Source organism: Polypterus senegalus, chromosome 1, assembly GCF_016835505.1.
Source record: "Polypterus senegalus isolate Bchr_013 chromosome 1, ASM1683550v1, whole genome shotgun sequence".
NCBI classification, from domain to species: domain Eukaryota; kingdom Metazoa; phylum Chordata; class Cladistia; order Polypteriformes; family Polypteridae; genus Polypterus; species Polypterus senegalus.
Window position 1 is genome coordinate 38084002 of NC_053154.1, and position 25402 is coordinate 38109403.

Consider the following 25402-nt stretch of genomic DNA (forward strand, 5'->3'; position numbering starts at 1 on the left):
GCATTAAGGGGTCCCCAGTTGTATGTTCAATGTAGTACAAAGTCCCACAAACTGAATATATGAATGGGTGTCGCACAGGTTTAACTTAAATATTGTGTAAATATTGGGCTTGGTGGGTCGGAGACACGAACACAGGATTAAATGGATGTTCTTCTGAGCGGGCTTTCTTTATTGCATGCGTGCTGTCTCTATCTGACGTACTAAACCTCCAGTTTCTATCCTTGCTTTTTCTTTCTGCACATAACTAATCACCACAAGATAAACGCCTTTGTAAAATTGAAACAAGTTATAAACTTAGACCTCGGAGTTTTCAGAACTTTAAATTATTAAAGCATGTGGGGGCACGGTGCTTGCTGGGATGGAGTTTTCAGAAATTAAAAAAATCTTCATTATACATGTTTAATTATGCCATCCATTCAGGGTTGCGCCCATCCCAGCAAGCATCTTGTGCGAGGCAGGAGTAAATCCTGAATGAGACGCCAACACATCGCAGGGTGAATACGTGCAACATATAAAGTAGCAGGGTCAATAATACATAACAAAACCCCACATCCTACATGTCTTTGAAAGAAAACTGAAACACGCCGAGTAGACCCACCAGAAAAACATGCAAACTCAAGGCAGGGAACACCCGGGACCCCCTTGCTGCGAAGCAGCAGTGCAACCACCACGCCACCGTGCCCCCATATGCTTTAATACATTTTAAGTTTTGAAAACTCTGGGGTCTAGGTTTATAACTTGTTTTAATTTCACAAAGACGTTTATCGTGTGGTGATTGGTTATGTGCAGAAAGAAAAAACAAGGATTGGAACTGGAAGTTTAGTACGTTAGATAGAGACAGCGCGCATGTAATAAAGAAAGCCTGCTCAGAAGAACATCCATTGAATTCTGCGTTCGTGTCTCCGACCACCACATCACGAACCCAACATTTACACGATATTCCAGTTAAACCTGTGCGATACCCATTTATATATCCAGTTTTGGAGCCTCGTCACACTTGCCATAAAGTTCACTACACAGAACATACAACTGGGAACCCCTTAATGCAAGGGAGCAGCTCTATAGCCACGCCACCGTGCCCCCCGCCACTCATGTTTAATACATGCTTTATTGCATTTCATCGTGAAGAAGATATCAAGTATTTCTCTTAGTATTCTGAATGTTCTTAGAGCAGGAACATCATGAAGTCAATGTGCGGCGATCGCTGTCTGCGCCTCTCAGTGCAAGAGGAAGTCAGTTGAAGAAGCGCATAGAGATTAAAAACTGGGTCGGGGAACACTTAATATAAAGCATTTAATGCGCTACATTAATTAATGAAGGGGTTTGAGAAAATCTAGTAAATTGAACAGTCATTTAAAGATGAAGTTTAGTTTGCGACATTCTACTGACAAAATAAACTATTAGAATAAAGTGTAAATGTCGACTTTAATCTCGACATAAATGTCGAGAATAAAGTGGAAATGTCGAGAATAAAGTCAACATGTCGTCTTTAATCTCGACATTTAGATTTTTTTTTTTCTTCACTGTGTCCGTATTTTTTTTTCACCCGTGGCCCTAATACGTTTCCGTACAGAACGCATTTCAAGACGTTGGAAAAAATAAAAGTGGAACGAGACAGCCTGTGCATCAAGATCTAACTCTACGCTCTGTCAGACACATAGACAACACCTGAACAGCATAGCGGCAATCTGCAATTTCTTTGTGTATATGTTTGATTTGTAGTATCTGGAATTTTATTCCCAACTCTTAAACAAACTAAAAAAGGTGCATTTTGTATTCAAAATTCCAACATTTTGTTCCAGCAAAGGGGATACCCACTATCACCCAGTAGTCACCCACCAAAAACTGTTGCAATGCCAAATTGACCCACTGATGCAGACATTGTGGATTTACCCAGGCTGCCTTCCCACAATACCTGCTTCGCGATTGCAAATCACCTGCTCATGGAACCTTTACAGTATAGGCTTCAAGAAGTTCAAAGTGTGTCTGACTATCAGCTATACCCCCAAGTATTTAACTTACATAATGTGTGAATGTTGGGTTATTAAGGTGGTTGTTAGAGACAAAGTCACAGTATTTAATTGATATTGTAACAGTCCTGGGGTGCAAGGGATAGGGAATAGACTTAGTATTCTAACAACATTGTAGGTAGCTGGCCCTTAAAAGCCCCATTGCTGCCTTTGCGATTGAACCTCCTGTCCTCATCTTTGGCCACTCTGCAGTGTCGGATGTTCTGTATCTCCGCCGGTAGGCTTACACTGGGTCCTTTAACTTTGTCTCACATCTTGAAACCTTCTCCAGCTGTCTCTGCTGATTCAAAGCCAGCATTCTGCAGTGACTCAATGGTGGCTACACACCCAGGCCAAAGCTCTTTAGCAGCTGATGTACATCTTCTGTAATTCTTTAAGTGCTCAATCTGCAGATCCAATTGTTTCTTTAGAATCCTGTCATGTTTACTTGACAAGAAAATTGACTCCACTAAAGTACCACCGTCTGCTGCATTAGCCTCATAGGTACACACAGCCACCTATGTTCACACTGCTGCTAAAAGTGAATCAATTCTTATTTTTATTTTATATCCAATTTTTTTGTTTGATTATTCAAATTAATTCAGTGAGCGATCTAAACTTGACATTATTATAGAGAAATATCCTTAATGTGCCTCACATGCACAAAATGAACTGAAATGCATTTGTAAGTCAGGTATGATGAAGATTACATAAACAATGAAGTAACATGAATCAGAGTGTGTACAGTACATTTCCAAACAATTCCAATTCTAGCATTCAAACATAGATCACATTGAAGACACACGACTCTGTGACTGTCTGATTTAGTATCACACATGACAGTGGTCTAAAACCTATTTGAAAAGCTGGTATTCTATGTGTTTTTTTTTTTTGCTGTTCACACCTTTTTAAAAGATCATATCTCTGCCACGCATGCCTGTAACTACGACCTCACAATAACTTTAGTAACAGCAACAAAGAACTGCAGCGTTGGATCGGTGTGATCACACAAACTTTGTGTGTGTTGCTTCCTTCATGCTGTTCTATCCTAAGATGCTTCTGCCTAATTCTGTCGACAAATACTTGGTCAGACATTGAAAATGTTAAACACACAGAACAAAGGACATGTGTTTAATCAAAGCAAGGCAACAATTTTCATTTCAGAATCCTGACGGCTCATACTTGCAACATTCTTGGCTGGCTAGTGCTGTCCTTCTCATACATTTAGGCTTCCACTCAATCTCATCAGCACTAGCCAATTATAAACAGACAAAGATGTTAGAGAGTACATTTTGAGGCATCTAACTACTTGGTCTATTATTTTCTTGCACAAACATTTCTTTTTTCTAACCCATAGATCTCTGTCCTACAAAGTTGTGTGGTTGTTACCTTTAAAAGCACATGTATTTAAATTTTAATACATACTGTATATTTATATATTTTTATTAAATTAAAGATACACTGAGGACCAAAAGAATTAGTCCTTTCCTGATGGCCAGTCAGTATCACAATACCTGAACACCTTACACTCATTTGAGTGATACAGCCTGCATTTGGCTTGTTACAGTGTGATCCTGCTGTGTGGCATTGTGATGGATGAAGTTCTGTTTGTTGTTTCTGGTCTTTTCTCTCCTGGGAACAAGGCACGGCTCATGGAGTAGAGTTAAAATATTTACTATGGGCTGCATTTTCGAATGTGTTGTTGACAATGTAGAAAGGCATAAACATGGGACAATAGTAAGAAGATTCAGTCTCCTACTCTCAGAAGCAATCCAGCCACTTTGTAGTCTAGCTTCCTTTTTTCTTTCTGTCATTTGGTGCAGTTAAAATGCAAACCATGAACATGTTTCAGAAATGGGCATTATTCTTTTTGCTGCTAAGAACAGAACAGTCTCCCATTGCAACCACCATATCGATGGCACTGGTAAAGGTTGGCTGATGTTGCAGAGAATTATTATGGAGAGATGCCTGTGGTCTCATAGATACATTTTCCCCTACAGAGTCCCTGACCTCTTTGTCTAGTGCAGGGGTGCCCACACTTTTTCAGCTTGCGAACTACTTTTAAAATGACCAGGTCGAAATGATCTACCTACATTAAAAATATATATATGTATATATATATATATATATATATATATATATATATATATATATATATATATATATATATATATATATATATGGAGTATACTTTATACATAAAATATATGTTGTTGTACCTTGCAGAACTGAATAACCTTTATGGCACAATAACAATTCAATACATTTATGGTCACTACAGTACAGTACAGTACAGTTTGGATTTAATAATCTTCATGTGGGAAAAGGCTGACTCGCATAAATAAGTAGAGCCGAATAATGCAGTCAAGGAGCTTTTGAATTCAGCCGAGTGAAAAATGACGGCTGTCCGATTAACTGCGATTTTAGTTCCGTCACTTTTCTCTTTGTCAGATCGCTTTTCAGAAGGAAGTCAGGTTCGTAGTTTTTATAAACAGTTCAAAAGTGCCTTTCCACATCGTCCTTCTTTGGAATTGCAATGATAGATTGACAGATCAGACAAACGCACTTCAATTGTGACATTGTGAGAAAAAAATCCTCTTCCAATTCCACATCCAGCCCATACCCTCCCCAAACATTTTTTTTTAAATCCCTTCTTTAGTCAGTATAAATTGGAAGGCTAACTAGATCACAGCCGGAGTTTTGCAGTAGCTCGCGCGTTTGATCGTGAGGGCCGGATGACCAGTGTGTTAGAAGAAAGGAGATTTCAGACTGGCCGCCCTGTATGTCAATCAAGTGGCAAATTCCATAGGGAGGATATATGATAGACTAACATTTAAAAAAAAGTTTTTTAAATGCAACGCAATCTACCGGTCGATCGCGATCGACGTATTGGGCACCCCTGGTCTAGTGTCTCTACTGTTGTTTCCTGAGCTTGTGAGGAAAGCCCCATCCTTCTCTCCATTACTCACTCTGCAAATTTCTGACAGACCATGTGTGGACTCCCAATTACTTTTTAATGCAATTACACAATCACAAAATTAGTGCTAATATTCATTGTTTTAACAGGGGCTGGGAAAACGCAAGACCTCATTCAAACAAGAATCTATTATAAAATTGTATTCTCTGCCATGGGACTGGCAGACTGGGGTGCTGATCAACAGTTTTAAAAAGGGTAAAGTATGGCATGCTGGAATTACTGAAGGATTGTGTTACTCAGAGTCTGGAGAAAAACAATGCTGGAAAACAGACACAATCTGACTGGTGAAACTCAGATACAGGAGGATCAATGTGGTTTCTGTTGTGGATCTCGAACAGCAGACCAACTCTTTTTCCTTACACAGAAGGTATTATTGGTTTTATAAATGACTGGTTGTTCCCTGCGGCTCCTCCCACATAGAAGTGAAACAGGACAGCGAGGAGGGTCCTGCCTGGCTCCCTACTCTTGATAACACGCTTCCCCCTCTCCTCGGCCAGCAGCCTCTGTCTTGAATTAGAGCGAATGTATCTCTCCTGCAAGAGAAGTCTGATTCTCAGCGAGATGAGAGAAGTCACAAAATCAACTGGAATGTTGAAGCAAATTCTAGAAAATAGCCGATCCAAATCTGTTCTCACATTTGCTACCTAAGCGGATATAAGATACGTCCCGAGGCTGGCGCGTGTGTGAAGGGGGCCCGGCCCCCTCCCTCCTGGCCCGCTGTGTCTCTCTTAGATTCGCGCAAATAAATTGGTACCGCAACCAAACTATTATACTTAGCACGATGAGAGAGGTCACAAAATCAACCGGAATCCATCCATCCATCCATCCATTATCCAACCCGTTATATCCTAACTACAGGGTCACGGGGCTCTGCTGGAGCCAATCCCAGCCAACACAGGGTGCAAGGCAGGAAACAAACCCCGGGCAGCCCACCACAGTCAACCGGAATGTTAAAACAAAATTATAGAAAACAACCCAATCTAAATCCATTAAGTAGATCTCTTGTGAAAAGCAGACAGACAGACAGACATTGAATTTTATATATATAATAGAGATATTGAATCAGTGAATTACAAGTCATTCATACATGGTATACAAATCATATCTTGATAACATTACCCTACCCTTCTAGTAGAATAAATTAAAAAAAAATAAACTGCCATAATCACTAAACAATATTTTTAGCAGGGGTTTAACATTTTTAATTAATTAAGGACAATGATAAATATCTGTCAAATGCCATTCTGCACTGATAGCTCAGAGGTCAAAGGGGATCTTTATCGACTTGGAAAGGTTTTGTGAACTTTGTAATAGTTGCTGCTGTGTGTCGTTTGATCACTGAAATGAAATGTAATTTCTGAGTTTGCACACTTGCTATTGTATTAAGTTCATTAAATGTGAATATGGGACTCCAATAAAGAGAGATTTTTTCTTTTTTTTCCTGTTCCAGATTTATATGGCCAATACCTTATTGCTGTGATCACCAGCACACAATATGAAAATTCCCACTTGTGATGAATCCTTGGACCTAAGCTTTCAGCTGATCAATCTATGGCTTCATTCTGATCTCCTATAAAATTAAAAATAGATTAGATTAAAATAGCAAGTATAAACTGCTCAAATGAGGCGGTTGCCCAAAACTACTGAGTTTACTCTCTTTGATAGGATGAGGAGCTCAAAGTACAAACACTGCTTCTCTGTATGGAGAATGACCAGTTAAGGTGGTCTGGGTGTGTATTTCAAGTGCTCCCTGGTGTTATCCCTCAAAACGTATACGAGTTGTGGCCCACTGTGTGAAGTCCAAGAAACACCCTGGAGATGTTGTGTGTCTCCACTTAGCTGGGGGGAACAGAAAGTTCCACAGGAGCTGCTAGAGACTGTTGCTTAAAATAGGAAGGATTGTAGAATCCAGCTTGGCATGTTGCTTCTGTGATTGAGTGTGAATACATTTTAGCTGGATTTTTCTCCTGTAAAGTAATCCTGAAATTCTGTTTAAAATACTGTTTTCATGTAAATAGTCTTCTATTTGTTTAATAATTTGTTTGTTTAATAATTTATTTCTGAATATCTCAAAGCAAGGCATGATCTGTAAAATGACTAGTTAAATCTAATTGTATTTTATTGGATTTTCTGTGATTGATTGATCATGATGGTTGTCTAATAGTGAATTTTTAATATTTTTTATCATACAGCAACCATGTTGACATCTATAGAAAAGAAGTTCATCTTCATATTTCTTGTGCAGTTCATGGCTGACGGCACAGGTGAGAGTTCTTTATTCAGTCTACTTGTGTTCCTTCTTTTGTCTTTTGTATATCTAAGGACCTTTCACTAGTTTTTACTCTATGCTCACCATTCTGCTCAGACTCAGTCCTGGGGACTCCATGTGGCTGCAGGTTTTTTGCTCCCATTAACGTCTCTTTATAAGTGGACTCTCAGCCTACTTAGGCAAGCTGTTATTTCCCAGTCTTTGTGTTTTGGGGTCAATGTAGAAATTGCTAAATTAAGTAAATTTTCATTCTAATAATTTAGCGCCTTTCTTAACTTACTTTTTAATATCTATGGCATATTACAATTTTTACTCTCCTTTTCCAAGTGTTTGGTTGTTTTATTCCATCATTTACTAGTTAGTGGATGCTAAAGTAGATGTTGGCTTTCAGCTTTATTTCTCTTCTGTAAAGTATTTAAATTAGACAAAGACTTCATGTTGTCCTTTTATCACAGTATGATCCAGTCTGTTATCACTTTCAGTTTTATTGATGGTTTAGTGTTCTGAGAAACCAAAATTTTAAAAAAGCTCTAGCAGATTACTAAGCATGCAGGTAAAGTTATTGGGGCTGATGTAGATGATATGGCATGTGTGTGTCAGAGGACAGTACTAAAGAAACTGGAAATCATCTCAACTGATGACAGACATCCATTACATGTAGAACTTAACTTCGGTAAATCAGGAAAGATTATTGCTTTGAAAACCCACTCAAATCACACCATAAATTCCTTTCTTCCTAGTGCCATATGACTTTTTAATAAGGAACATTGGAGGAAATGATTAAAGTTTGATATGTATCCTGTAACCATTTTTCTGTAAATATACACTATGAAACTGCATTACCTAAACCTGTCTTGTCTCTGTTTATTTTCTTTTATTTCTTCCGATTTAATGGTTTCTTGTGTAAACATGACTAAATAAAGAAACTTTGAACCTTGAACCTTCAGTGTCCTTTGCCTTTTGTCTGCTCAACTCCTTGTTAACTATCATTATTAGGCTACAAATAAGGGAGAAAAGTATAAAGAAAAAAAGTCAAAGTAATAGGAAAACAACAAAAGAGAGTTAAGCATTTACAGCGATAATAAAAATACAAATAGTTCTAAATGTCTAATAAATGTAACAATCATACTGCTTTGAGCTAATTTAAATGAGATCAATTAGTCTTAAAATGGCACACTAATTATGAACCTGGTTGAGAACTAAACGTGCAGCCACTGGGAGTTCCCCAGGACTGAGTCTGAGCACCATGGTATGGGTGGTCCAAACATATGCAACCTAAAGCATAAAGCTTATTTTACTTTAACAGAATGATAAACAAACAAATTCTTTTTTATGTATTATTCTTTAAATTGTGTCTTCTTATCTGTGGTCTTTAATACAATGCATTTTAGAGTCTGAATTTCAGATGAGTTTGTTCCCCTTGTCCATTTTTTAATTACTGTCACAACTAAAACTCTGAAGATACAGGTCATTGTTCATCAAATAGATTTTAGCTGAGGCAAGATTAACAGAAGAAATAATGTTTGGGTCATTTCCTGTCATTAAGCACACACATACACCCACATCCTGACACTGACCACTCCAAGACATTCCCATGGACCTAGGAGAAGGAAGCTGGGCTCTCTGGGACCACACGCATGCCAAAGGATGGCGGCAGGGATACGAGCCAGTGTTCTCTCATAATGCTTTTAATGGACAGATGCTGACTGCATTTTGGCCTCTGGATTTTAACCTATTGATTCATTATTTATTGTTGATTTTAACCTCCACAAATGACACTGTTTTAACAAGAATTTATTTATTTGTTTACTTATTAAAAGTTTGCACTGCACTTTGTTTGAACACTGAGTGAATAATAAAAACACTTTGCGCTGATTTGCACCTTAAACTTGCTGTTATGTGTCCTCATTGCCCAGTCCATGTTCGTTTCATGACTATCAATGAGCTGGGTTCAGGAGGAGTATGCCAGCTGTGGGCAAAATGGCCATCATACACACTCCTTCATTAACTATCAGAGTCTTCCATCTAATACAAGTTTAATCCTGTCAAATTTATAACTGCTGCTGGATTATGTGAATTTCCCCTTGGGATTAATAAAGTATCTATCTATCTATCTATCTAATTATTTATATTTCAACTTTTTTGGATACTGTACTTCCCTATACTGTAGGTATAAATCCCTGGATATTTTTGTATTTGTGCGTTTGTTATCGACTTTATTGTGTGTTGCTTGTATCCAATTGTATTGTTTTATATTGCATATTCTATTTCAATTAAAAATATGATTTACAAAAACATTGTGCAACAGACACACTGGGAGAGACAAAACAAGTATATATATGCAGTGAAATTTGCTAGAATGGTAATGAAAAATGATTTGCTAAAAATAGCAATACGAATGATTTTAATGTTAGACAATATCTGCAAGGGTAGTAAGGAATTTATATTCTGGCGCAAAATCATTAATACACAAAAATTGCTTGACTTAATACTACAATTACTAGTAATAAAAAATGAATTTGAGCTATATATATCTGCACATACTGTAAATCTGAAGTGAAATCAGAAACCTAGCTGAATCCTGGAGGCAGTGATGAGTAAAATGTAAATGGATATGACAGGCAAAATCAAAAGGGTAGGATGGGTGGCTATTTAATGTATGTAATAGCTCATTTAAATATGAGGGTGTCTTAAATAAGAGTTGGGCTTTATCTCAGTGAGATCATTTGGGTTCAAATGTAGACAAAATATGTGCTTATCAAAGTAGTGCTCACTGGGTGGTGTAAACATTGTAATTTGCCATGTGGTGTTGTCCAATAAATAAATACAGCAAGCTTTCACCATACAAACAGGAACAGTCGTATGGCATTTCCACTTAGATAAGTAACTTTGTATGTTTTAGTCGTTTGCTTGTCTTTTTCCAGTTTGTGCTTTTTAAAGAAAATGAGTTTGCACATGACTGATTTTATCAGTGATGGATCTGGTTGTCAGCAGCATCCCTGAAGGCTGAACATGTAATGTGACTCTGGGCCTGTGCATAATAAATCAATATAAAGAGCAGTGTATACAAATGTGAAAGAAGGAGATTCGAAGTATAAAGGTCTTCTGGTAGCTGTTTGACAAACACTGATGACAACTGTACTTCAAGACGTGTGTTTGGTGAATCAAGGAGTAGTGCACACTTGCCAAAATGTTGACCATGCCTTCAAACAATTAGTGTTTTCTTCAAATACTTTGTTGCTAACCTTAGAGAAGAATTAAAGCTACTGCTCTCTAGGTGAGCTCATTCCAATTTTGGAACAGAACTGTAAAAATATTTATAATTTTATTCAGTCTCCAAACTTTACAATAATTTGAGTCAGTTGCCTCAGGCAAAACCTGCTCATTTTCCTAATTTTAAAAACCACCAAGAAAATTTTCTCACCCCGGTCTGTTTGATATACCTTTTCATTTTTTACTAGTCCAAATAATATAACAGTAATGTTTCATGTTGCCCTTGACAATCCCATACCTTCTACTGAAGAAAATATTACAGTTAATGTTGTTAGACTTAAATGTAGTTTTTGACATTATTGACAGATAGATAGATAGATAGATAGATAGATAGATAGATAGATATTAGATATTTTATTAATCCCCAATGGGAAATTCGTATACTCCAGCAGCAGCATACTGATAAAAACAATATTAATTAAAGAGCAATAAAAAAAGCAGTGCAAGTTAAAAAATGCCAGATGGAGAGTGCAAGGCAGGGGTAACAGTCTATAATCTTGTATAGTGTTAACGTTTACCCCCCCAGGTGGAACTGAAGAGTCGCATAGTGTGGGGGAGGAACAATCTCCTCAGTCTGCCAGTGGAGCAGGACAGTGACAGCAGTCTGTCGCTGAAGCTGCTCCTCTGTCTGGAGATGATATAGTTCAGTGGATGCAATGGATTCTCCATGATTGACAGGAGCCTGCTCAGTGCTCGTCGCTCTGCCATGGATGTTAAACTGTCCAGCTCCGTGCCTACAATAAAGCCTGCCTTCCTCACCAGTTTGTCCAGGTGTCTCTTCTTTATGCTGCCTCCCCAGTACACCACTACATAGAAGAGGGCGCTCACCACAACCGTCTGATAAAACATCTGCAGCATCTTATTGCAGATGTTGAAGGATGCCAGCCTTCTAAGGAAGTATAGTCAGCTCTGTCCTCTCTTATACAGAGCATCAGTGTTGGCAGTCCAGTCCAATTTATCATCCAGCTGCACTTCCAGGTATTTATAGGTCTAAACTCTCAGCACACAGTCACCTCTGATGATCACGGGGTTCATGAGGGGCTTGGACCTCCTAAAATCCACCACCAGCTCCTTTGTTTTGCTGGTATTCAGTTGTAGGTGGTTTGAGTCGCACCATTTAACAAAGTCCTTGATTAGGTTCCTATACTCCTCCTCCTTCCCACTCCTGATGCAGCCCATGATAGCAGTGTCGTTAGCGAACTTTTGCACTTGGCAGGACTCCGAGTTGTATTGAAAGTCCAATGTATATAGGCTGAACACGACCGGAGAAAGTACAGCCCCTTGCAGTGCTCCTGTGTTGTTGACCACAATGTCAGACCTGCAATTCCCGAGATGCACATACTGAGGTCTGTCTGTAAGATAGTCCACGATCCATGCCACCAAGTATGAATCTACTCCCATCTCTGTCAGCTTGTCCCTAAGGAGCAAAGGTTGGATGGTGTTGAAGGCGCAGAAACATAATTCTTACAACACCACTGCCTCTGCCCAAGTGGGAGAGGAATCGGTGTAGCATGTAGATGATGGCATCCTCTGCTCCCACCTTCTCCTGGTATGTGAACTGCATAGGGTCGAGGGCATGGCAGACCTGTGACCTCAGGTGGTGAACCAGCAGCTGCACCATGGTCTTCATCACATGTGATGTCAGTGCGACATGCCTGAAGTCATTCAGCTTACCAGGACGTGATACCTTTGGGACTGGGGTGAGGCAAGATGTTTTCCAAAGCCTCGGGACTCTCCCCTGTTCCAGGCTCAGGCTGAAGATGCACTGTAGAGGACTCCCCAGCTCCAATGCACAGGCCTTCAGCAGTCATGGCGATACTCCATCTGGACCCGCTGCTTTGCTGGCACGAAGTCTCTTCAGCTCTCTGCTTACCTGGGCTGCTGTAATTGTGGGTGGGGGGAAACTCTGTCCTATGCTGGTATCAGCAGAAGGATGGGTGGAGGATGCAGTACTCAGAGGTGAGAGTGGGTTAGGGTGGTCAAACCTGTTAAAGAAGTTGTTCATCAGGTTTGCTCTTTCCACGTCTCTCTCGATGGTGGTACCCTGCTTCGAGCTGCAGCCAGTGATGATCTTTATCCCATCCCACACTTCCTTCATGCTGTTATTCTGCAACTTCTGCTCCTGTACTGCTCCTTTGCCTCCCTGAGCTGGACTCAGAGTTCCTTCTGCATGTGCTTGAGCTCCTGCTGATCACTGCTTTTAAAAGCCCTTTTCTTCTGGTTCAAAAAGCCCTTAATGTCACTTGTAATCCATGGCTCGTTGTTAGCATAGCAGCATACTGTTCTTACTGGAACTACAATGTCCATATACAAGTTGATGTAGACAGTAGTGCAGTAGTGCAAACAACTCTGAGCTTGAAAATGATCACTGGCTATCTGTTGCTGTCTTTACCTAGTTTACTTCATGAAATCAACTTCAGGGTGTACAGAAATCTGATGATGGTAGTCCATTATTCCTTTTATGAAGTTTTAAATGACATCCCTTAGGGTTCAAAACAAAGACCATTTTAATTTTCAATTTACATGCTACTGATGGCAAATATACTTGGAAAATCTAATATTCTCTTTAACTTGTATACAGATGATACTCAGCTATATTTTTATATCAAATAAAATCATATTTTCCTTTTTTGTGCTTAATTAACTGCCATCAAGTTTAAAGATGGGATGAGCAATAACTATCCATCCATCCTGCATGTCTTTGGAATGTGGGAGGAAACCAGAGTACCCGGAGGAAACCCACGCAGACACAGGGAGAACATGCAAACTCCACGCAGGAAGGACCTGGGAAGAGAACCCGGGTCTCCTAATTGCGAGGCAGCAGTGCTACCCACTGCGCCACGGTGCCGCCCGAGCAATAACTACTTGTATTTAAATCCTAAAAAAACAGAGATTTAATTAATTGGTGGAGATGATGCAGACAGGAAGACTGAGATTACTGTATTTATTGATAAATGTTATCTGCTTTGAACTGCCCAGCACAGACTCCGATATAGTGTAGAATGTCCAGGATAGACTAGGCAGCCAGCTATCCAAGATCTCCTGGACTCTGACTGTGTCTGAGTTCACTTTCTGTTTTACAATTTTAATCTCCTTCATTGTCTAGTAGCCATAGTTCATCAATTAATTAAAGGACAGATATTGTTGGTTTTCATTTGTGTTAATCAGTTTCTACATTGTTTTCTGAGTGTTTTAACAAATCTATACATATACTAATTCTGTATTTAGTAATTGATATAATCTATACTTGAATTTTACCTGAGAATTTGTTTACAGGGCTTTATACCTGCACTCAGTGAAGAGCACTATACAAAAATAAGTTGAACTATATTGTTTTGTACTTTGTAAAAAAACATACTTTTCACAGGTCTTTGTAGTTTATGTGAAAAAAATAAAGATGCATTGTGAAGACTAAAAATCACTTTTTTTAAATTACAGGTTCACAGTGCATCTTTCTTGAGTTTGATTTCAGGTGCCCCATTATAAAAATTTACCTAAAATAATAAACCCCTGTCTTGTAGTCTTTATTACTGTTTTATGTTCAGACTTTTCCACCTGAGTTAATAACTAAATCAAACTGCCAGTGCATCAGTCACAGTGAGATATAGGTAAAACATTTTGTTGCCAATTTTTATTTGTTAATTATTTTTCCTTACAGTTGCAGCACCAATTCGCTTAACCATTTCCACTAAGCAGAATGATACAGGTAAGTCAACTGTAAATAGCACAAAAACACTTGATTTGCTTTAGGTTTCTTTATTTGCAGCTTTATAAGTCTAGTTTCCATTTAGTGCAATATTAAATGCTCTCTAACTGTGTGTGACATCTAGTGAAGAGTGAGCCCCATGCAGTTCACTTCACCATGAGCTCAGGAACTTTGCTGAACTCTGCAAAATGTACTGGCATTAATGGGGAAGAAGGAATTGAATGCGTTTGAATGGATTATAATGGTGCAATGGTCTTTAAAGTGTCCCTGATTGCAAGGGAAGTGTCTGCTGACTATGCTTGACTGATTATTGTGACTAAAAATGTGACCTGAGCTATGAGGCAGTGTGGTATAGCGGGTCTGCAGCTCTGATTGAATGGCCAGTTTTTAAATAAATAATAGCCACACTCACGGGTTACGGAGGGGGCGTAGTAGAGTGGCCGGAGTGGTTCCCGGATGAGATGTGGGCATGGGTGTTTCCACACTGAAGTGCACAGGTGTGGGATCGCCCATGTCTGTAATTGATGCCGGGAGCTGCTAATCACCACACTAGTGCCATGTCCACATAATAAATAGGAGGACCGTGAATGCTGGGGAGAGAAAAAGAAAAAATGAAAGCAAAGAGAGAGGTTAAGGCAAGCAGCTGGGAGGAGAGCCCCTGGAATGAGTGTTTGGCCGACACTTGGGGGCTGAAAGAAGCGGTCACTCCAGCTGAGCGCTTCAGAGGAGCAGGAGTAAAGACAGTTTGTTGTGGAAGGCAGTGGGAGTCAGGGAGGCTTGGGAGAATGAGCCCCTGGTTGCTGGGGAATCCGAGTCTCAGTCCAGTGAGACCTGTATGTAGCCAGGGGACGGAAGGCTACCGGAGCAGTAGAAGGGAGCTGCACCTGCTGATAGGGCGACTCCCCTGTTTCAGGGCCCAGATGGGAGAAGCAGGGGAGCTGCCAGTTACAATGGAGAAGGCACAGTTTTTTTTTTTAAAAAAGGACAACTTCCTTTAATGGGTTTATTTATTATGGATTTTAACCTCCACTTGTGGTTTTTATGGATTATTTATTTATGGAACTTTGAAGCACTGCACTATTTATCTGGACACTGTTTTGGATGTTTTTAATAAAAGCACTTGCACACTTTTACACCATCCCCTTGCTACAAATGTGCTTTGTACCCATCTGCCGGTTTATCCGGTTACATTATCAATGGTGGTGGGTTCGAGAGACTCCCAAATAGGAAGAGGGAGCATGGAGCAGGACCTGCACCTTCAAAGGCAGCAATACTAACAACTCCATCACCATGCTTTAAAAACCAAAAGATGCAGACAGAATGATAACCAAAAAACAAAATACAATTAATGGCCTCAAACTAGAAAAAAGAAATAGCATTGTGCTTATAGAGTTTCAATCTTGGGGGCACAGCATGAGAATGCATTGTTTGAAGTTGCGGGTCCATGCAGCTGGAACATCTTTTTTGTTTCCTATCTGTGTAGACAAGTCTCACTTTTCTCTTGCACCGAGAAGGTAGCAACACCATGTAAATAGTAATAAACCTTTCAGTATCACTATCTTTTCTGACATGAGGCCCCGTGAACTCTGTTTCTGAGTTAATTCGTGAAAGTTAGTATGCAAATACCTTTGGTGGGTATTAGATTTAGGATTATTGTTCTGGGCTTTACAACAGATCATTTTGATTTCCCAGTTACAGACTTTTCTTTTAATATAACATCTCCTTTTTTAATCCCCTTATTATTATTTATGATAAAAAATCAGTTGAACTATATAGTGTTGTACTTTGATATAGAATGACTCGATGGCCCTAGCTCTTGATTGTATGCAGAAATGCCACAGAATGTTTGTAAAAAAACATACTTTCCACAGGTCTTGATAGTTTATGTGAAAAAAATAAAAATGTATTGTGAAGACTAATTTAAAAATTACTTTTTTAAATTACAGGTTCACAGTGCAATTTTCTTGAGTATGATTTCAGGTGTTGCCCCATTATGAAAATGTACCTAATATACTAAACCTCTGTCTTGTAATGTCTATTACTCTTTTATGTTCAGACTTTTCTGCCTGAGTTAATAACTAAATCAAATTGCCAGTGCATCAGTCACAGTGAGATATATAAGTGAAACATTTTGTTGCCCATTTTTAATTGTTAGTTATTTTTTCCTTACAGTTGTAGCACTAATGCCTTTAACAATTTCCTCTAAGCAGAACAATACAGGTAAGTCAGTTGCAAATAGCACAAAAATACACGATTTGCTTTAGGTTTCTTTATTTGCAGCTTAGTATTTACATCAGATCATTTTGATTTCCCACTTAACAGACTTTTCTTTTAATATAACATCTCCTTTTTTGTCCCCTTTTTATTATCTATGTTAATAAAATCTCATTGGCAGAAAATAATCTCAGATTTCAAAAAAGGAGTAAGCCCAAGAGTAGACATTTGTACTATGATATTTGTGATCTGCTGGACAAGTTAAAGATTGACATAGGCAAGTGGCAGACATCATGATTTTTCTCCAGTAGACAGTGGGTGAAATTAAATACTATGAATCAAACGTTAGATGACTGCACCTAACCATAAGTTGGTTACTGGGTAAGTTATGTTAATGAACACTTTTATACACCATCTCTGGAGACCTGATGATTTTTGACATGCAACCTGGTACATATTCCACTGATCAAGTCTGTACAGTGTTCATAAATATTAAGTCATTGGAATGGGCCATCACTATCTATGACATAAACAAAGAGACTGCTTTTTTTCCATAGATTTATTTGTGAAGGGATTTTGGAAAATATTTGCTCTGCTTAAAAGTATTGGTTAATCACGCATATTCTGGAATATAAATGAGGCCCAACTCGATAAATTAATATATAGTAATCTTTCAAATGTTGCCTACTTTAATTTCAATGTTCAAACTTTTCCCCGGAGTTTAAAGATGAAATTGCAAGTCGTGAAGTGGGAGATGCTCTCAATGATGTTAACGAGCTGCCACCAAAAAAATGGCAGCAGAATCACAGAAGAAAAACACAAACACAAATGGGAGCAGGATTCTTTTATCATTTTTTTGATAGTAAAACAACATCTGAACTCACAGAATTGGGTAAAACCATGGCTAGCTTAAAAGAAAGACAATACCAAATCAAGGAGAAATTGTGTTCTTGTGAGTAGCCAGGACATATTGTATCAAGTTGCCTGAAACTTCAGTGAAACTTAAGTGCCCTTTTTATGTAAGGGTTTGTGGGGTTGGTCAAATACGCTGTAAAGATTTATTGTTTATACCAACAATAATTAATGGTCAAAATGTCTCTGTCTTGATATAGACTGGTGCTGCGAAAGACTTTATTAGCACTTCCTTACTAGAAAAATTGTGCATTCCTCATGTGACACTGAAATACAAACTAAGGATTCTCTCAAAAGGTGAAAATGCTACTGGTACAGGTCTTTTAGAATTCACAACTCACTCTATTAGGCTGTTTCATCAAGAATCTGTTACTTTTTCATCATTGATTCACCCATATCTCAGCTAATCCTTGCTCTATCACAGTTGCAAAAGCACAATCCAGTTATTAATTGGAAAATTATGGGTATTGTGCACTGGAATTAATTTTGCAAAAATCATTGTTTAGTATATATTACACACACTACTGTATAATATTCAATACCAGGAAACATCTGCAGTAAAAATTAGTATTATAATTACTTCCATGGTGGAAATATGACTACTATTGTGAGTTACTGCCAGATGCACCACAACCTAAGGAAAAGATACATGCTCTATGTAAACCTGAAAATTGCCAAGGAACAATATATCCAGGAAAATCTGTAATGATTTCATAAAACCTCATAGCAGGTTAGGTGTGGGCTTTTTCTTTATAGATGAAATAGATGGAGGATTACATGCATGTGCCAATCACTGAGAATTAAAACTAATCAGAATTAAAATATCTTCTGCTTATCTCCTAATCTACTGTTTTTACAAAATGATATTTATAATTGAGTTTTAATTAGTGAAGGAGATGAATGGGAGACAACCTTTAACAAATCAGATGGACATTATAAACACTGGATAATGCCCTATGGATTCGCAAATGCACCCACTGATTTTCATTCTTTTGCAAATTATATTTAAAGGAATTTGTTTTCTTGTATAATTTGATGATATCCTCATTTTTTGAAAGACCTCAAAACCCATATTTCACATTTTAAGAAATTCTTTCAATATCTGTGGGATAACAATTTATTTGTAAGGCTTGAAAAATGTAAATTCCACAGGGATGACGTTTTGTTTTGTGGGGTATGAAATAACTAGAGCAAGTATGTCTATGGATCATCAAAAAATGCAGCCATATAGAACTGGATTCTTCAAGAGAGCATGCAACAAGTGCAAAGGTTCATCCATTTTGCAAACTATTAGCAACACTTTATTAAGAAATTAATTCCAGCAGCTTCTCCTAGGTCTTCCTCTTCCAGAAAAAAATAACCTGAGGTTTGTCTGGACTTCTGACACATAAAAAGTATTTGGTTTGTATAGGAAGCATGTTGGGCCTGTATCCTATGGCTTGGTGTTGCCAGGAGATTTCAACATTATTTTTCATGTAATGTTTTTCGGCTATAACCCATAAAAGTACATATTATGTTAGTTTATGGATTTTGTGCTGTGGAGTTGGAAGTTCATTCTGTATTAGATTCTCATTGCTGTGGTTTGGTAGTTGAATATTTTATAAAAATTTATTGAGCTAATGCTCTCTATTATACACACAAGTGGATAACTAAGTAAAACTGACACATCTTGAAAAATCAACGTAAAATATTGTAGTAGTTTGCTAAATTGATTTTTGTTGATGTCAGTTGCATCACATTCCTGCTACTACTGGATTTACTCCCAAAGCTTATTTATCTCACAGAATAGACGTAGCAACATCATTTGCACAATATATGAAAGTTATGACCATGAAATCTGAAGTTGAACACTGCATGGAATGCAGTCAATCAGTGAAGTCTTTTTACAGGAGGTCATTTATTAATTCATCACAATAATTAAGGTATGTTGTTGCCGATTTATAATTGCTGATTACTTTTTCTTACAGTTGGCATGTTCAATGGGATGGACCATTTCTGTTATATAGTTGGTAAGTCATCAGCAAATTTCAAAAAACTCTGCTTTCTCTTCCTTTATTTGCTGTTCCTTATATTTACTTCAACCATAAATGTATGTTTGTGTCTACCTAATGTAAAGACTGTTAAAATACAAGGGATCAGTTGTGTGTACAATTTGATAGTTATATTTTATGTTTAATTTCCTCTTTAAGAAAATATTCTTACAGTGCAACATTAGGTTGTTCTTAGATGTGTGACAGATACTCTTAACTTTAAGTAAGCATAAGGCTGTAAATCTTCCTTTTTTACGAAGTATCGTTATCAGTGCAGCATCTGTTGTTCTCCATTACCTGATGTTATATGGGAGAATATACAGAATCTGATCATAACTGAGCTGCTGTATTCTCAGTTAACTTCGGTACTTGTAAACCTCCAAATTATAAGCTCAGAATTCGCTACATATAATACATTTAAAAAAATTTTAAAATCCCAAACAACATACAAATATATTTCAATTGTATATGAACATATGAATAATATTTTTAAACCCTCCAATATATAAATAAATGAAATAGTATTGCAACAGTATAGTAAGCAACAGCCAGAACATAAATGCAGAGAGGATATTAAAACCTAAGGTGTGATTTTTTTTTTTCTGTGCAAATTATTTGTTTTGGTTTAAAATTATCAAAATAAAAGCTGGCTAAAATTAAAAGAATGATTTAAGATGACAAAGTTATTTAATTAAATACCGCTTATTAGTATTTTAAATGTAGTGACTGAGAAGTTCTAAAGATTTTATTAATTGCATCATATATGGCGTTAACTAAATGTATAATGTTGTAGGTAGACAGGTTTCATGGCACTCTAATAACCCCATGATCTTTGAGCTTCTATTTAGGAGGTCTGAATTTACTACTCGTATTCTTCAGTGCACAATTTGTAACACAAGATATCTCAAATCAACTGTCAATTTTTAAATAAAAAAAAAATCTTGCTATGAGGAACTGGCATCTAAATAAAACATTTTCATCTAACATATATTAAAATTGTAAACATGAATTTATCAATTCATGTTCCTGTGTAATGGAAGAAAAATTATTAATAAAGTTTATATACCCATCTGAATTCATCTGCAGTAGGCAAAGCTATTTTAGTTTCAGGGGATGTTGCAAAGGACGACTGTATCTGTAATGAGTTCAGGACTTGTAGTGTTCATTCTAGAGTGTCGGCCAGGACACTGGAAATGAGGCAGAGTTCCACACAGCAGCTCAGAATGAAATTTAAACTGATTTATTTAAGAAAAATTAGAAACAAGGAAAAACAAACACGCATGAATCTTACGTGTACACTAACATCCCATAATGCATGCTCTCATTCACGCTGGGAGGTGCACCTTGAAATGAGAGCAGTGTCTCTTAATTATTGCTGTCTCTCTAACAGGGGAATTTAAATCTGAAGATACTAATAAGTAATTAAACTAGCACAGATAACATATGAACTCATTAGAACTTTTGTGGTTGAAGCAACAAATTTAATTTATCTTGTATCTGTATGTCTCTAAAAATTAAATCTCCCATTACTTTCTAAAAACAAACGATTATTGAATAAAAATCATCATTCTTTTTTTAGAGATGACTGTAATAACTTTTTATGCAAAAGAGAGTTATACCAAACCTACAGATTTCCCCATTCTGGTTTACAAGGCTCAAATTCCCAATTAAATTAAGCCTTTTTAATGGATAGATGTTAAAACCAGGCTGAATTTTAAAAGAGATGAAAAGATAGATACAGGTAACACATTTGGGTAATGCATTCTTTTCTTATAGACAATTACTTCACTTTTTTCTAACTAATATTTTCAGTTCAGTGTTCAGTGTTCAGTTCAGGGAGCCATGGCCTATTCCAGCATTATTTTTAGTTAAATGTACAGTACTGTAATTTCTGATTGAAAATAATATAAATTGAGACTCCAACTCAAACAGTTTAAAGAAAAAAACACTCAAGTTAATTGCCAAGTTGATGACCAATAACCAGCCATTTGTTGGAATAAAATTAATTAAAAGCAGTACAAAAGCAAAAGAGACAAGTAGTTTATGCAAAGCCCATAAGTAAATAATTAACATACTTTTTGCTGCTCTTTATTCATATAGAAAATGCGGGTTGTATCAAAAAGTGTTTTTGATTACCTTCTTCAATGCATATTCTGCTTCTCCTGATGGTGGCCCTGTAACTCAGACTAGACTGCCACCCAACTGCTCCTGCAAATTTCCCACACTGTAGTTGATGGCAGGATAAAAGGTGTCATTTTGTTTGACTTCTTGTTGCATCCATAATGGCTAACATGGTACAACACCCTTCTACTACTGGATGACAGAGAATTAGATAAATAAATTGGGACCTTTTCCAAGCTCTTAGATTCCACATCTCTGCCATCTTTACATATATAAAACTGCTTCAGTAATACACTGGTCAGTCTCACTGTTATATCAAAAATAATTGACTAATAACACACAGAGAATATCATCTGGTCACGGACCATACCTTCTGATTTCTAGGTCTTCCAGAGTATACAGTATGTCACTTACACCAAGAGAGGTGAAGTCACTATCATTGCAGATATGCCCACTTTAAGCAGATTCAAGTTACTCTCAAGTATGCAAAAACACCTGTTCCTCCAGAAGTACAAAGCCTGAAAGGAACACAGAAACATGGTCCTGAAATCCCATATTTTTATAGCACCTACAAAAAACAGCATGGTGTACATGGTGAGCTTAATATTGATAAGTTTGAAATGCCTCTTGTGGCATCCTTTCTTCTTCTACTTCTTCTTCTTCTTTCGGCTGCTCCCATTAGGGCTTACCACTGCAGATCATCTTTTTCCATATCTTTCTGTCCTCTGCATCTTGTTCTGTTACACCCATCACCTGCATGTCCTCTCTCACCACATCCATAAACCTTCTTTTAGGCCTTCCTCTTTTCCTTTTTCCTGGCAGCTCTATCCTTAACATCCTTCTCCCCATATACTCACCATCTCTCCTCTGCACATGTCCAAACCAACGCAATCTCGCCTCTCTGACTTTGTCTACAACCTGTCCAACCTGAGCTCTCCCTCTAATGTATTCATTTCTAATCCTATCCATCCTCGTCACACCCAGGGCATATCTTACCATCTGTATCTCTGTTACCTCCAGCTCTGTCTCCTGCTTTCTGGTCATTGCCACCATCTCCAACCCATATAACATAGCTGGTCTCACTACTGTTCTGTAGACCTTCCCTTTCACTCTTGCTGATACCCGTCTGTCACAAATTACTCTTGACACTCTTCGCCAACTCTACTCCTTGCATCCTCACCATTCCAGTGACCTCCCTCTCATTTACACACATGTTCTATCTTGCTCCTACTGACCTTCATTCCTCTCCTCTCCAGAGCATATCTCCACCTTTCCAGGGTCTCCTTAACCTTCTCCCTATTATCGCTACAGATCACAGTGTAATCAGCGAACATCATAGTCCATGTGGACTCCTGTCTAATCTCGTCTGTCAACCTGTCCATTACCATTGCAAATAAAAAAGGGCTCAGAGCCGATCCCGGATGTAATCCCATCTCCATCTTGAATGAATTCGTCACTCCTACCACAGATCTTACCACTATCACACTTCTCTCATACATATCCTGTACAACTCTTACGTACTTCTCTGCCACTCCTGACTTCCTCATACAATACCACAGCTCCTCTTGAGGCACCCTGTCATATGCTTTCTCCAAGTCCACAAAGATGCAGTGTAACTCTTTTTGGTCTTCTCTATACTTCTTCATCAGCATTCTCGGAGCAAACATCGCATCTGTGGTGCTCTTTCTTGGCATGAAACCATACAACTGCTCACTGATCATCACCTCACTTCTTAACCTAGCTTCAACTACTCTCTCCATAACTTCATGCTGTGGCTCATCAATTTTATCCCCCTGTAGTTACTACCATCCTGCACATCCCCCTTTTTCTTAAAAATCGGCACCAGTACACTTCTTCTCCACTCCTCAGGAATCATCTCACTTTTCAAGATTCCACTAAACAATCTGGTTAAAAACTCCACTGCAATGTCTCCTAAACACCTCCATGCTTCCATAGTTATGTCATCTGGACCAACGGCCTTTCCATTTTTCATCCTCTTCATAGCTGTCCTTACTTCCCCCTTGCTAATCTGTTGCACTTCCTGATTCACTATCTCCACATCATCCAACCTTATCTCTCTCTCTCATTCTCTTCACTCATTAGCCTCTCAAAGTACTGTTTCCATCTGCTCAACACAATCTCCTCGCTTGTGAGTACATTAACATCTTTATCCTTTATCACACTAACCTGCTGCACATCTTTCCCAGCTTGGTCCCTCTGTCTAGTCAATCGATACAGGTCCTTTTCTCCCTTCTTAGTGTCCAACCTCTCATACAACTCATTATACTCCTTTTCTTTAGCCTTCGCCACCTCTCGTTTCACCTTGCGCCTTATCTCCTTGTACTCTTGTCTACTTTCTGCATCTCTCCGACTATCACGCTTCTTCTTTGCTATCCTCTTCCTCTGTATACTCTCCTGTACTTCCCCATTCCACCACCAGGTTTCATTTTCCTCCTTCCTCTGTCCAGATGTCATGCCAAGCACCCTTCTTGTTGTCACCCTTGCTACATCTGCTGTAGTTGCCCACCTGTCTATTAACTCTTCTCTGCCACTCAGTGCCTGTCTCACCTCCTCCCTAAACTCAACCTTGCAGTCTTCCTTTTTCAACTTCCAGCATTTGATCCTTGGTTCTGCCCTCACTCTCTTCCTATGCTGCTTAACTACACTTTCCCCTGCCACCACTTTGCAGTCTTCAATCTCCTTCAGATTGACTCTTCTGCATAGGATGTAATCTACCTGTGTGCATCTTCCTCCACTCTTGAATGTAACCCTATGTTCCTCCCTCTTCTTACGTATTCACCTCCACCATGTCCATCCTTTTGTCAAAATCCACTTTCTTCTGACCTTCTTCATTCCTCTCCTTGACACCATACCTACCCATCACTTCCTCGTCTCTTCTGTTCCTTTCACCAACATGTCCAATAAAATCCGCTCAAATCAGTGTCCCTTGGGTACACTGTTCATCACTTCATCCAACTCACTCCAAAAATCTTCTTTCACATCCATTGCACACCCAACTTGCGGGGCATATGCACTAACAACATTCATAATCACACATACTGTTCCTTCAGAATAACCCCTACTCCATTTCTGCTCCTATCCACACCATGATAGAACAATTTGAATCCACCTCTGATCCACCTGGCCTTACTCCCCTTCCATTTAGTCTCTTGCACACACAATATATCAGCCTTCCTTCTCTCCATCATATCGGCTAACTCTCTCCCCTTACCAGTCATACTGCCCCCATTCAAAGTTCCTATCCTCAGTTCCACTCTCTTTACCTTCCTCCTCTCCTCCTTCCTCTGGACACGTCTCCCCTCTCTTCTTCTCCTTCTTCTTCTTCTTTCCAACAGTAGCCCAATTTCCGTCAGCACCCTGTTGGCTAACAGTACTGATGGTGGTTGTTGTTAACCCGGGGATCGACTGATCCAGAATGAAAATTTATATTGTTGTCTGCATATTGATTTGGCAAAATTTTACACCAGATGCCCTTCCAGACGTAACCCTTCCCATTTATCCAGGCTTGGGACCGGCATGAAAAAACACTGGTTTATTCATCCCCTGTGGCTGGGTTTACTCTAAAGATATCCTTTCAAAATCTGTAAATGTTAACATCTGTGTCTGTGACATCTCTATTCCTTAGCCTCAAGGCAAGAACCTTGGTGTTGTTTTTGACAGCTGTCTGTCTATTCAATCTCACATTAATGCTATATCACATACTGTGTTTTATCACCTTCATAACATTTCAACAGTTTGTCCCTCACTGCCCTACTATAGCAGTGCTGCTTAAGATTTACTGAAATTACCAACAAACCCATGAGTATTTTGCCATTGGGCAGCTTTGGCTTTTGCCTCAGGGTTTCTGGGAAAAACAAGAAGAAGCACTAG

At 38.4% G+C, this 25402-nt stretch overlaps 1 protein-coding gene across 7 annotated transcripts in view; it reads left to right on the forward strand.

The window, feature by feature from the left end:
* Window positions 1-25402, forward strand: part of LOC120524878 (erythroid membrane-associated protein-like) — a 111295-nt gene that overhangs the window by 61036 nt on the left and 24857 nt on the right. For 5 of the 7 annotated variants that reach the window (XM_039746751.1, XM_039746716.1, XM_039746724.1 and 2 more), the window contains 4 exons: window positions 7179-7250; window positions 14187-14234; window positions 16407-16454; window positions 19328-19369. In XM_039746751.1, coding sequence (XP_039602685.1) covers window positions 7179-7250; window positions 14187-14234; window positions 16407-16454; window positions 19328-19369 — 210 coding nt within the window. The remainder of the gene's footprint in view (window positions 1-7178; window positions 7251-14186; window positions 14235-16406; window positions 16455-19327; window positions 19370-25402) is intronic. The other 2 variants (XM_039746776.1, XM_039746790.1) reach the window with 1 other exon arrangement.